Raw genomic sequence first — 14473 nt, 5'->3', positions numbered from 1 at the left:
ATTCCATTCAATGAACTTAAATAAATAATCTGTATGCTCTTATGCTCTGCCTGTAGATGAGGTTCAGCTTAGTTTTTTTTATATCTTAGCAGAGATGGTTTCTAAGTTTAAAGAGGCAAATCAGAATCTGCCTGAAGGGATGTATAGGGCAAAACTATACAGTTCACCATATTGTGAGACAGAAGAACTGAAAATGCAAATATTTGATTAATTTGTGCTAATGATTATCCAAAGTTAAATGGCATCATCGGTTATTGCAATAAATCATACAAGTTTTCAAATATCAATCAATGTAATTTAGCTGATGTCAAGAGAGATGCTATCATGCCTTCCACATCCTAAGCTAAAGTGGAAAGATTTAACAAGGCCTACTCATCATCTAGCCCAATGCAGGAGTTAACATATTAATATTAAACTCATTAGATGAGACAAATTGACTACAAAAATTCCCTACCATCAAGTTAAATCCCAAGCATCCAGTCATTTAAATCCAGTCCCAGGCAGGAAGTAAATGAAAGGCATGCGACCCATTGTTCCTCAGGCAACAAGAGGTATGTGGTTGGGGCGATGAGGGTGACTCATGATTAGAAGTTCTTGGCAAGATTCACGAAGGGATGTTTATTGCACATATAAAAATCAGCATGACATGCAATTTCTAGGCAATTTATCTTGCTTGAGTGGTTAGCAAAGCTGACTCACTTCTATTCCTCTCATACAGAAACTCTTCAGCTGAATTCACATATAGGCCTGGGTTAAATTTACAGCTGGATTCCAGTTATGTTATTAGGGCCCAGCGTGTTTATGAAAACTAATGATTTTCAGAAGAGAACATATATCCTTATAGAATCTAGCTAACCCAGTATAGTGTGGGAATGAGGAATATTCTAGCAGTTCAACAGAATAGAGTCCCATGCAATAGCAATGGTCAAACAGTGCACCAAAATGTTTAGAAGCCCATGTAAGGAATGAATAGTAAGATGAGGTTTCGTAGAGGATCTTCACATCAAGAATTAGTAAAGAAGAAGGGAAAACTAGTGGATTTTTTACAATGACATGAAGATATAAATGTAACTGTGTGAGATTTGGGGCCATTCTAAACCAATGCAGAATTGAATTGAACCTAAGCCAATTCAACTCATAAAAATATGCCTTCTCTTCAATGTTAAATGGGCCAGAAGATTTAATAATCTGCTGAATGCTAAATAAACTTAGCTTTGGTAAGTTAAAGTAAGCCTTTGAATGTAAAATCTACAACAACTTATCAAGGTAAGTCATTAGAAATATAGCTTGAAAGCTCTCACTTTGCTTTGAAAGCTAGATCATTCTATAATTAGAATGGGTCTGTGCAGTTTAGATTCATAATTAATGATACTTGCTGCATGTACCAATAAATAATGGAGAATGACCGAGTTGTAGAGCACAGTTTGCCCCATCATGTTCATGCTGACCATTTTGTTTATCTATATTAATCACGTTTACCCACATTTGATCGACAGTCTTTTATGCCATGAAAATTCTAGAGCTGGTCTATGTGTTTCTTACTTTGAGAAATTATAAACTTTATATATGCATATATCTATACAAGCCTTACAAATGCAAGATTGATACTGGCAAATAACTGTACTGTTGTGCCTAAGTGTTTCAGTTTAGAGGCAGGGTCTGAAATGCTGTATTCTCAGCATGGGCCTGACACCGATGTCTTACATACTGCAGAGTCTGAACTCGAATCAACAATGAAGACCACCCAGGCAGAGCTTGGACTGAAGCTGGCATGAGCCTCAGAAGCACGGCAGCACAAGCCCAGCTGGAATTTATGCCCAGTTCTGTTGCCAAGCAACCAACTCTTTCCACTGGAGAGAGAGATACCAGTCACAGAGGACTCCAGTATGCAGGGTCTTATGAGGCTGGTATCTGCGATTTGCAGAATGGGCTTGTGTTATATTGGTTAAGGGTCCCAGATGACCAACTACTGAGCAAGTCAGCAGATTTAATTTCAGTACTGGGTGTGATGAGGCATCTGCTTGCTGATAAAATGCTTAAAATTGCAGTATTAAATGGCTTAGGCATATTGTAACACTCTGATTGCAAGATGAGAGGTCCTCAAGCACTAGATCTGTGCTTGATACTTTGAAAAACAGAATGATTTAGTTATATAGCTGTCAGAATGAGAAACAGAGTGATTTCAACTCAATACTTCTGAACAACTTTAATTTCAGTTCTATAATGTAGAACCTCATCACATCATCTTCATGTTCCCCTGTCTCCCCCAATCCAGCTTTAAGTGATATGGCTACAAAGATATTTGTTTAAAAAGAGATTCTCTTGATTTAATATAAATTCTTGACTTTATGCGTGTAACTGTCCACTCTCAGCAGGTTTTTGGAGTCTAATGAGCCCTAGAAAATCCTCAAAATCATTCTTGCCCTTATCCATAAAATCTGTCTGAATGATTAGACTTTAAGTGAACTGTTTCCTCACGTAAATTGGATAAAAATTGGATGGTGCAACCAAGTAGTGCATTGGGATGTTTGTAACCTGAGTGAAATCAGTGGTGTTAGATCTTCCAGTGTGTATTCCAGTGTGTATCTTCACACAAGTTACCAGGTCTTGGAAACCCATAGTCTGTAGTTATTTCTGAATGTACACTTAGTGTCCAATTTATTAGCCACACCTATACACCCGTTTGTTATTGGAAATATCTAATCAGCTACTCAGTGCAAAAAAGCATGCAGATATTGTCAAGAGGTTCAATTGCTTTTTCAGACTAAACATCACAATGGGGAAGAAATGTGATATAAGTGACTTTGACTGTGGAATGGTGCCAGACGGGGAGTTTTGAGTGTCTCAGAAATGGCTGACCTTTTGGGATTTTTGCGCACAGCCGTCTCCAGGGTTTGCAGAGAATGGTGCAATAAACAGAAGTCATCTAGTGACAGGCAGTTTTCTAATGAGGGACATCAAAGGAGAATGGCCGGACTGCTTCAAGCTGACAGGAAAGTGGCGGCAATTCAAATAACCATGTTTTACAAAAGTCGTGTGTAGAAGAACATCTCTGACTACACAACGAGTCAAACTTTGAAGTGGATGGGCTATAGCAGCTGAAAACCATGAACGTGAACTTAGGGGTCACTTTATTAGGTACAGAAGGTACACACTGAAGTGGTCACTGCGTATAAAGTGCAGTGAGACGTGCGTTGTGCTCCACTTCTGAAATTTGGTCGAAGTCTCTTGAACAGAACCAAAGTTCAGAAGTAGATTTCACTGAACGTCTATTAGAACTGCATATCTCTGGCAGTTATATAAACATGCAAAATTCTGCAGATGCTGCAAATCCAAAGCAACACACACAAAATGGTGGATGAACTCAGCAGGTCAAGCAGCATCCATAGAAATGAACCAACAGTCTTTGCTTCGGGTCAAGACCCTTCTTCAGGACTGCATGTTCATTTCCAGAGGTGCTTCCTGACTTGCTGAGTTCCTCCAGCATGTTGTGTGTGTTGCTCTGACAGCTACAATACAGGATGGGAATTACTAAAAGCCATGTGCTCAGAATGTGATTTCAGACTCTGCTAGATGTCCTGGATAGAAACTTGCATGAAGTTAACTTCTTTAGGATATCCTATATAAAAATTGAGTGAAATCATTCATTTGCCCACTCAGTATAGTATATTTAAGCTTCAGTGTTTTCAATATATCATTTCTGATACCATTTTTCCAGAGCTGTATGTAGCTTCTAATAATTCTATTCCAAAAGAGTGATAGTTCAGGTAGCCAAGTAAAGGCTTTTTAAATAGCTCTTGAAAAAATAATTGCTCTTACCATAGGAAATTACTGCATAAAGAATGTGAACTTTCTAATAGTCAGTCACAATATTAAAGACAACAGTGACGTAAAGATTATTCCTTATATATACATTTGCTGTGATACGTGCAATTATGCTCTCAAATGCTTTTCAGAAACTCTTTAATTGGCTACTTGCACTATCACTGATCTGGAATGGAATTAATAGAACATGCTGAATAGAACATGAGAAAAATAGTAAACTACTTCCACTAAAAGCAACAATAATATTTCCTCCCATGGAATAAGTGTCAAAGGCTCACAAAATCATATCATTAAACAGAAGGAAATATGAAGATCCATGGCACTATGAGACAGATTTCGGATGTGATAGGTGCTAAATTTGCTTCCATTCTGACACGGATTATGTGTGCCAAGATAACTACCATACTGATAACCTGCTGCGAGATAGAATGATAACTGGACAATACTGATTTTCTGAAAGTACTCACAAATTCTAAGAGTTACACAGCATGGAATCAAGCTCTTGAACACAACAAGTCCATGGCAACTAAGATTCTAAGCTAATCACATTTCTCTACATATGCCCATATCCCTCTAAACATTTCCTATCCATGTAGCTGTCCAATTGCCTTTTAAGTGTTGTTAATGTTAATATATGGGTCACCTTCTGGGTGAAAACATTGCCACCCACGTTCCTATAAATCTATCCCCTCTACTCAAAACACATGTCCTATAGCTCTTGATTTCCCAACCCTGTGCACATTTACCCTATGAATGCCCCTCATGATTTTACATGTCCCCCAAACTCCTATGTTCTTTTTTGTAATTTATTTTTTAATTGAAGTTCATCAAACAAACATTTCCATCAGATGTATTTTAGACATTGTACATATATATCATATAATCATATATATCACAACATCTCCATAAATATTTATCTAGGGTATACATTTATAGAAAAGAGTGGAAAGAAAAAACAAGCAAAAGGAAAGAACTGTATACAGGTAGGGAGTGGTTTTTTTTTACAACAGATTCATTGATTTGTGAGAATAAAATCAGGCCTATGAGGCATTATGTAGTTAAACCATTTTTCCCAGTATGAATCAAGTTGTTCCGGCTTATGATTAACAGATGCTGTTATTTTCTCCATTTTGTAAATGTCCATTGTAATTTCCATCCATGTATTTAAAGTTGGGCTCTCCTGTGATAAGAGTCTTTTTACCAGCCACCAACAGTATATTCATTAAATATTTATCTCTTTTCAACCATTCTTGAAGTATATATCCAAAATATATGGTCTTACTCTCCAAGGGTATTTCACATTTAAAGATGTCTTGAAGGGCATTCTGTATCCCCCTCCAATAGTTTTTGATAACAGGGCAGTCCCAAAAAAATATGATAATGATTTGCATTTTGATGTCTACAATTTCTCCAGCAAACAGGGAGGTTATCATCATAATGGGATTTCTGAGAGGGTGTAATTAAATATCTTATCAAGTTTTTCCATCCAAACTCCCTCCATTTCTGTGAATTGGTACACTTCCATTGATATCTCCATATTGTTGTCCATTCTATGTTCTAATGAACAAAGTCATAATTTGCTTAACCTCTCTCCACAACGCAATCCCTTGAGTCCTGGAAACATTGCTTATCAGAATTCAATAATAGAAGTTTCTTCTAAGCTTGTGCAAATAACCATGCACTACACATGGAAGGATGTTCCCACATATGGTATTTAAAAGGATTATTAACAGCATCAGTGGGGCATAGTGGGGTAGCAATTAGTGCAACACTTTACAGTACAAGTGACCCGGGCTCAATTTTACCACTGTCTGTAAAGAGTCTGTAATTTCTCCTCATGACAATGTGGGTTTCCTCTGGGTGCTCTGGTTTCTTCCTACATTCCAAAGTGGTATTGGTTATGGTTAGTAAGTTGTGGGCATGTCATGTTTGAAGTTTGAAGTTGTGGGCATGCGGCAGAAGCATGGCGATATTTGCGGGCTGCCCTAAGCACATCTTTGGGCTGAGTTGGACATTAACACACTTCACTATATGTTTTAATGGACATGTGACAATTCAAGCCAATCTTTACTCTTTATTAACTACTGAATAGTATGTACTGGTTTTTTTCAAGATCCATAAGCTTTTAGCACTTTGAAAAACTTGATAAAGTTTTAAAAGGATGGTATACCAAATACTGAAAAAAATATTGTCCTGGCCTCAATGTTCCTGTAATAAACATTTGGTCCTATTAGCACACATTGGCTGAATGGCTGAGTGGAGGGCACAAAGAACAGGACAAATGGGAGGAAGGAAAGTGAAAGAGGCTAAACAGGAGGCTTCTTTGCACAGAGAGTTCAGAGAGCAATTCCCCCATCTCCTCGTCAGACAGATGCATTGTATAAGTGACCTTCAGTAAAGTTTTTCTTCCTGAGATATGCCACTTATTCCATTTATAAATGTCAGAGAAGGGTAAGGAACATATTGTCCATGGGTGTTAATGCGGCCAGAGTCATGAACTTCAGTGTGCTGGGCTCCTTCCAGACCTGAACTGAGGCACTTGTGGAGCTTGCTGTTTCCCATTCTCTGCTGTGTGAGGGAGGTCAGTGAAGTTCTATTTACGGAGCTAAATGCTCTTCGTTACCTCTTGCTAGACAGCAGCAGGTGAACAAGCACAAGGTTTTGCAGAGGTCGCATTTTCCCCATGAACACCATGCCTCCCGTGCCGATACACAGATTGAGCGTGCACCGAAAGTGATCGTCATTGCACAGATCATGGCAGGGCTCTTAAGGTAGTCCAGTGAGGTGGTGAAGCAACACAATTCCATCCGGTTAGTCAGCTGCTCCAGCCTATCCACCCTGTCCTACTTGGAAAGCGAATTGGGCAACTCACCTTTGCGCATTCTGTTCACTGAAAGTGCCTGTTATGGTTGAGCTGCTGATCATGTGAGAGATAGGTACGAGGTCTGAAGTGGTGTGGCGAAGCTAATGAACATTACTTTTGAGCTTTAATTTATAGAGGTTATAATTAGGTGAGTGGAAGGGTTTAGAATGGGAGCATGGTGCCTGTTGCATTGCACAGCTTGAGACCTTGTGGTGGGGTATGTTGATTAAAGGTACAATACTTGACCTTGACTAAACCTTGCATCCTTGGCGTGCCACGGTAGTGCAGTGGTTAGCATGATGCTATTAGAGCTCAGAGCGTTTCAGAGTTCAGAGTTCAATACCAGCGCAGTCCGTAAGGAATTTATACATTCTCCACATAAACCACATGCATTTCCCCCAGGTGTTAGAGATCCTCTCACAGCCCAAATAGCTACTGGTTAGTAGCTTAATTAGTCATTGTAAATTTTCTTATGATTAGGCTAGGTTTTATATTTTTCATTGGGGTACAGTGTGGAATAGGCTCTCCCGGTTCTTTGAGCAAGACCACCCAACAATTCCCCGATTTATTCCTAGTTTAATTACAGGACAAGTAACAATGACCAATGAGCCTACCAACTGGTACATCTTTGGAACGTGGGAGGAAATCAGAGCACCCAGATGTAACCCATGTGGTCACAAACTCCTTACAGGCAGCGGCAGGAATTGAACCGGGGTCACTGCCACTGCAATGTGCTGTGTTAAACCCCACGCAACTATTGCTGCTGTACTTTCTGACAGCAGTGTGAAATGGAAAATCAACCGAGTAAGTAATCTACATTTAGACACCTTGTCATTCCTTCAGAACGCAAGTGAATTCTTTGAGGATGCAATAGATAGGGTGGATGTGGAAGAACAAGCAAATATTGAGTATCTGGATTTTCAGAAGGCCTTCAGTAAGGTGCTACATACAAAGTATTTGAGATGTTACAACAGTACATGGTCAGCAGTCATTTGGTGTTAAAGAGGTGGGTTGCTGGACAGTGTGGCTCAATGGGCCAAAAGGGCCTGTTCTGCACCGTAGCTCTAAAATTATAAAAAAACTACTTGCTTCACCATCTCCAGCATCGAGAATTTGAATGCCATCTTTGACCACTACAGACACTTCCTCCAATTGCTTTTTCAATGTATGTCTGGGGAACCTCCTGGATTATAGCCACGCCTAAAACCCCCATCTTAACTGCTCCCTTCCTTAATATCCTCTTTATAAAGGCCTTGCGTGTTGCACTAAAAACATGCTACCCAGCATTTCCTGTGTTGGGCCATCGCTGGATCTACCGGCCCAGAATGCCCGCCTCCTTTTAAAAAAACAGGCACAGGGCAGCTTTAAATGCCACAAGTGAACTTTAAGTGGCACCAGCCATTCACAAAATTAGAGTCCCAGCTGAGGCGACAAGCTAACAGGCAGCCAAGTTGGCACTGGCTGCACACAGCAATCATGCAAATGAGCAGGCAGCACGGACTTGACTTTGTTGTTTGCAGCGGAAGTAATGAGCATGGGTGGTCCAATCCAGGCTCCGTGAATTCCCCTCATGTAAATAAAATCAGAACAAAGTATGTGTGAAAATGGCAATGGAACCTTTTGAATTTTACCTAAATTGGAAAAGATGTGAGGCAATGTATTGTTTTTCAATTCTCTCTATATCTGAGCTTACTCCCCCCGGCAATAGTTGGCATCGATATATCATGTGAGCTGGGTTGATATCACTGTTGCAACGGTCTGTTAACTTGGCACAAGAGATTGTGTGACTGAGACAGATATGCTCCGATGCTTGTAAAGTTCTGTGACCTAAATAAGGCCAGTGTAACAATTTCTTTATTTTTCCTCTTACATTTAATCTGCAAAAATCCACATTTCATTAACCCGAGCATTAGAGCTCCATTACAAATGCCCATCATGATGAACCTAATGAATCTGTTACCGTCCTAACATAATGACTAGCAATGGACACTACAAACGTGTAAGCTCTAAGTGGTAATATCATGAAAGAATGGAATGTTATTTTGAAATGAAATCATTTTTAGCTCTAAGCTGCTATTGTATCGTGAGGTTAGATCTAGTCTGCAGTCCTTGCAGTGAACCATATCATTCTTTCCATTTTCTCACACTGAGAGTGAAAAATTTGGAGCTGTAAAGCGATGAGTCATTCCAGGCTGCTCCATATTTCTTTGGCAACAGACTGAAAAATAACAAATAACAAAGGAGATGGTGGAAATGCTTAGCAGATCAAGCAGTATCAGTAATGTGGAAAAAGAGAGTTAGTATCTGAGGATGGTGACCTATCATCAAAGTTCTCCCAGCATCTTTGAATTTTATTTCTGATTTCCAGCATCTGTAGTATTTTACCTTCTTTTCACATCAGAACAACATCAGCATCATTCTAGCAGATTGCTGTGTGCTCTCTCTCACAACTATGGAAGTGGTATTTTGCAAGGGAAAATTCAAACACAAGAACTATCAAAAAGTTTAATAAAATGTTTTGACTCAAACTCTATAAATGTCCACATAACTGGTTTTGTTCATGAAATCAATTAAGTTCAATGTTCAAAGTTCAAAGTAAATTTTATTATCAAAGTACAGGTATGTCACCATAAACAACCCTGAGATGTATTTTCTTGTGGGCATACTCAGTAAATCTATAGAATAGTAACTATAACAGGATCAATGAAAAATCAGCAAGAGTGCGGAAGATGGCAAACTGAACAAATGCAAATATAAATAAACACAAACAAATTATGAGAACATGAGATAATAAGATCAAGAGTCCTTAAAGAGAGATCATTGGTTGAAGAAACATTTCAATGATGAGGTGAGTGAGAGTAGTTATCCCCTTTTATTCAAGAGCCTGATGGTTGCAGGGTAGTAACTGTCCTTGAACTTGGTGATGTGAGTCCTGAGGCTGTTGTACCTTCTACCTTCTAGCAGCAATGGGAAGAGAGAGTGATCTTGGTGTTGGGGATCTCTGATGATGGATGCCTCTTCTGTATGTCAGTGTTTCATGTAGATGTGCTCAATGGTTGGGAATGCTTTGCTTGTGATAAGCTGGGCCAAATCTGCTGCATTTTGTAGGGTTTTCCATTCAAAGGCATTGGTGTTTCCACACCAGGTCATGATACAGCCTGTCAATATACCCTCCAATGCAGAACCATAGAAGCACTACATATCCATAGAAGTTTGTCATCGCTTTAGATGTCAAGCTGAATCTCCTCAAACTCCTGAGGAAGTGGAAGTGCTGCCATGCTTTCTTCACAATTGCACTTATGTGCTGAGTCCAGGTCAGATCCTCTGAAATAGCAACCCTCAGCAATTTAAAGTCTAGAGTACCGAGTTGGTTGGTGCTAAACTTAATAGCCTGTGAACAGCCATTCTCATGAAAATAAACAATAGCAACTAATTCTAGCAGTCTGTTGGTATACGATACACTGGATATGGTGGGTCTAACTTTGCACAGTGTTTTTGATATCGGCAAGTAGACAAAACTACACTTGCAAAACTCTTCTTATGGATAAACCCCTTCTCCTTGTGGTTGATTCTTTGATCCTTTACAGAACAATGAAACAAAAATGCCAAGAAACAGAAATGTCAGCTTTTCACACATAAATCACACAAAGTAAAACCTCTATGTGCATGTCCACTTCCTGTCAGAAAAATAGTATTGGGCATTTCTTATTGGTACTCACTCCGGTGTGGATTTTATTTCTCAGTCATACATCACATCGTGATGACTCCTTCAGTGGCAACAACACCTGCTAATTACTAATTTGCACAAGTTCATGACTTAGCACTTATGAAAGTAACATGTAGTTTTGCTTGGACTTTGTTTTAATATATTTTAAATACCAACATACCTCCCCCCACCCCAGCACACACAAAGCAGATACAGCAATTCAATATGTTAAAAATTTTATCACTGCCAAGTCTAAGTACAGATAAAAGATTCCTTCCATTGATAATTTCAGTTCACAAGTACCTTGAACTACAGCTCAGTGCTACCACAGCCCACAGAGGCTTGAAGGTATGAGCAAATCGTGGCATGAGATACCCATTTCCTAGGGCACCAAGATCTCCATCGAAGCCATGGCTGCCATAAAGATAGTTCTTTAACACAAGTGACTCATTTATCATGAGTTCATGCAGGTATGACAGCTGCCAGCTTAATCATCTGATTTCAATGCTCCTTCAGAGGAGGATAATGGCTATTAAATTAAAGAATGTTCAAGTTTTGCTTTTACTTTGAGAAAATCTGGTGAGTTTAAGTGATTAAAAATGAATGGAATTAATTTTCCAGGCACAGTTTTAATTGAACTCCTGATACCAAATTGTATCCCTGCTAGAAATTATACAGAAATGTATCGATATAACTTACACATTTTAAATCAATTTTCATTCCTTATCCTGAATTTGCCCCATGAGTGTGATTCATGGGATCCTTTTAACTTTAACTGTTTAATCAGACTGTGTTCAATGGTACAAAGGTAAGATAAGAAGTGCTGGAAATACTTAGCTGATCACGCAGCAAGTTGGAGACAGAAACAGAGTTGAAGCCTCAAGTTTACGATCCTTCTTCCGAACTATTGGATCACAAATTTTTTAAAAAAAGATCTCCTTTGATTTGGCCTTATATTTACAAAAGGTTTTGAATAAAATTGGGAACTTTTGAAAGGAAGGATAGATACAAGTGCAGCAATCAGTCCAGAACACTGGAACAATGCATGCACCGATAAGTTCACTGTACTCACAACACTCACACATGCCAACCTAGGTTTAGTATTTGTACTCCTGTCTCATTCAAATGATCCTAAGTACAAAATCCTCCCCAGAGTCTTGAATCCATGATCTACATTCACACCTTCATAGTTTCATAGAGTTGTACAGCATGGTAACAAACCTTTTGGCTCAACTCATTCTGCCAACGAAGGTACTTATTTACATGAAACTCATTTGCCTGTATTTAATATACATTCCTAAACATTTCCTATCATTATCCTATCTAAATACAGCTGCTTCTACCACTTTCTTCAGTGGTCATTCTATGTATCCATTACGATCTCTGTTAAAAATGTTTTTCCTCTATATCCCCTGCAAATCTTTCCCCTCTCACCTTAAGCCTATATCCTCTATCCTTAATCCTCCCTATCCTAATAACAAAACTGTGATTATCCATCCTATCAATACTCCTCATAATTTTATAAGCCTCTGTATTGTATCAACCATTTCACTCCAGGAAAAGCAGTCCCAGCCTATCCAATCTCTCCTTATACTGTAACTGAAGCTGTTCAGACCATCAACATTTCTGTGAAACTTTACTGTACTCTTGTCTAGCTTATTCACATTCTTTAAAGCAACACTTCAGTGTTGCACCAAGAATGTGCTGCCACAACAGAGATGGTGCCGCTCAGTTAATAATTTGAAGGAATGCCTTCTATGCTTCCGAATGCTCAAAAATATTTATTAAACTATTTCAAGATCAAAGAAGGAAATCAGACTAAGAAACAGCTTGGGTATTCATAGACCCTTCCACAACCTCAAAATATTCCAAAATATTTTATTTAGGATGTGCAGCCTTTGTAATCCAGAAAATCTTTTTATGTCTTGGATATACTTCAATCAATACTGGCAAATGTACCAGAATGTCATTTGCTGCCCTCCTGTTTTTGAGGCCATACTGCAAGAATGTTAATCACCAAGCTCCCCATTAGATGCGGTTCATGGGTTGTGAAGTGATTTTGAAGTTGCAAAGTGTCCTCCATAAATAGAATTTATTCACTGGAAAGTTTGCTTGTGTTTACCAGTTTAATCCCTTATGATGTATATAAGGTAGTCATTTCATAAGGACACGAGAAAGAGAAAAGAATTAGATCTAATGGCTACACAAGTCTGCTTTATTTTTCAATAAGGTCACCGCTGATCACATCTTGGCTTCAACCTGTTCCTCACAATCCACATTTCCCCAGTGGACTAAATGTATGTCGTTCTCAGCCATGAATATATTCAATTACTCAGCCTGCATAGCTCTCTGGGGTAGAGAATTCACTAGCTTCACTACTCACGGATAGAAACATTTCCTCTTCACCTCTCGATTAAATAAGGAATTCCTTATTCCGAAACCAAAAACTCCTATTACTTCAACATTACACTTTAAACTATAGCACAGTTTTGTTGGGGGGGGGGGGTATGGGGATTCAATAGTAGTAATAAAAAATGTAGAAAACATTGTAAAAATTAATAAAATTACATAAACCTTTATCTTGTTTCACCTTACCTCCACTGTTGCTGTTGTGTTTGGGATATGGAGAGTGTGGACTCCACTTCTGGTTACTCCCGATTTGTATATTTCTGCACAATCTTTATAAACAATTGGCTCAACTTTTTGAATTCGAAGGATTTCTGCTGTAACAGACAAGGAACATCATTTTCTTCTAAGCATCTTGAAATCTAAATGTAATATTTCACGCACATTGTTCATTGGAAGGTCAATTGCCACGGGACAGATGAGGATATTATAAATGGAAAACAAAAGAGATCCCACAGATGCTGGAAGTCCAGAGCAATACACACAAAATGCTGGAGAAACTCCGCAGTCAGGCAGCATCTATGGAGATGAATGAATTGTTGCTGTTACAACTTCAACATGAATTTTATATCTTAAGTTAAAGGAATTTCTCTCTACAATCCTACAAAAATCCTAGTGGATCCAGTCCCATACATCATGGGTAAAGCCCTCCCAACCATTGAGCACATCTACACAAAGCACTGTCGTTGGAAAACAGCATCCACCATTAGACACCCCCACCACCCAGCCCATGCTCTTTTCTCGCTGCAACCATCAGGTAGAAGGTACCAACACCTCAGGACTCGCACCACCAGGTTCAAGAGCAGTTACTACCCCTCAACCATCAGGCTCTGGACAAAAGGGGATGACTACACTAACTTGATCATGCATTGAGATGTTCCCATAAGTAATCACCTCATTTTAAGGAAACTTTATCTCACTATGTCATGTTTTCATTATTTAATGCTATTTATTTATACTTGCATTTGCACAGTTTGTTGTCTTTTGCACTCTGACTGATTTTTTATTGATCCTGTTGCAGTTACTATTCCATAGATTTGCTGAGTATGCCTGCAGGAAAATGAATCGCAGGCTTGCAAATGACGATGTGTGAGTATTTTGATAATAAATGTACAAACCCCATTTCCAGAAAAGTTGGAATATTTTCCAAAATGCAATAAAAACAAAAATCTGTGATATGTTAATTCACATGAACTTTTATTTAACTGACAAAAGTACAAAGAAAAGATTTTCAATAGTTTTACTGACCAACTTAATTGTATTTTGTAAATATACACAAATTTAGAATTTGATGGCTGCAACACACTCAACAAAAGTTGGGACAGAGGCATGTTTACCATTGTGTTACATCACCTTTCCTTTTAATAACACTTTTTAATCGTTTTGGAACTGATACCAATTGTAGTAGATTTGCAATTGGAAATTTTGTCCATTCTTGCTTGATATAAGACTTCAGCTGCTCAACAGTCCATGGTCTCTGTTGTCTGATTCTTCTCTTCATGATGTGCCATACATTTTCAATAGGAGATAGATCTGGACTGGCAGCAGGCCAGTCAAGCACACACACTCAGTGTCTACAAAGCCACGCTGTTGTAGCCCATGCAGAATGTGGTCTGGCATTGTCCTGCTGAAATAAGCATGGGCGCCCCGGGAGAGACGTCGCCTTGATGGCA

The 14473-nt window shown here is 38.8% G+C and overlaps 1 protein-coding gene across 2 annotated transcripts in view; it reads right to left on the bottom strand.

Annotated features, from left to right (window-relative positions):
• Positions 1-14473, bottom strand: part of angpt2b (angiopoietin 2b) — a 228559-nt gene that overhangs the window by 73378 nt on the left and 140708 nt on the right. Inside the window, exon 6 of one of the 2 annotated variants that reach the window (XM_059954378.1) lies at positions 12990-13114. In XM_059954378.1, the coding sequence (XP_059810361.1) occupies positions 12990-13114 (125 nt within the window). Of the gene's footprint in view, positions 1-12989; positions 13118-14473 lie in introns of both variants that reach the window. The other variant, XM_059954377.1, reaches the window with a different exon arrangement.

The sequence above is a fragment of the Hypanus sabinus genome, chromosome 30 (genome assembly GCF_030144855.1).
Source record: "Hypanus sabinus isolate sHypSab1 chromosome 30, sHypSab1.hap1, whole genome shotgun sequence".
Classification (NCBI taxonomy): Eukaryota; Metazoa; Chordata; class Chondrichthyes; order Myliobatiformes; family Dasyatidae; genus Hypanus; species Hypanus sabinus.
The sequence above is the reverse complement of the archived record's forward strand: the minus strand, read 5'-3'. Positions and strand labels throughout refer to the sequence as shown.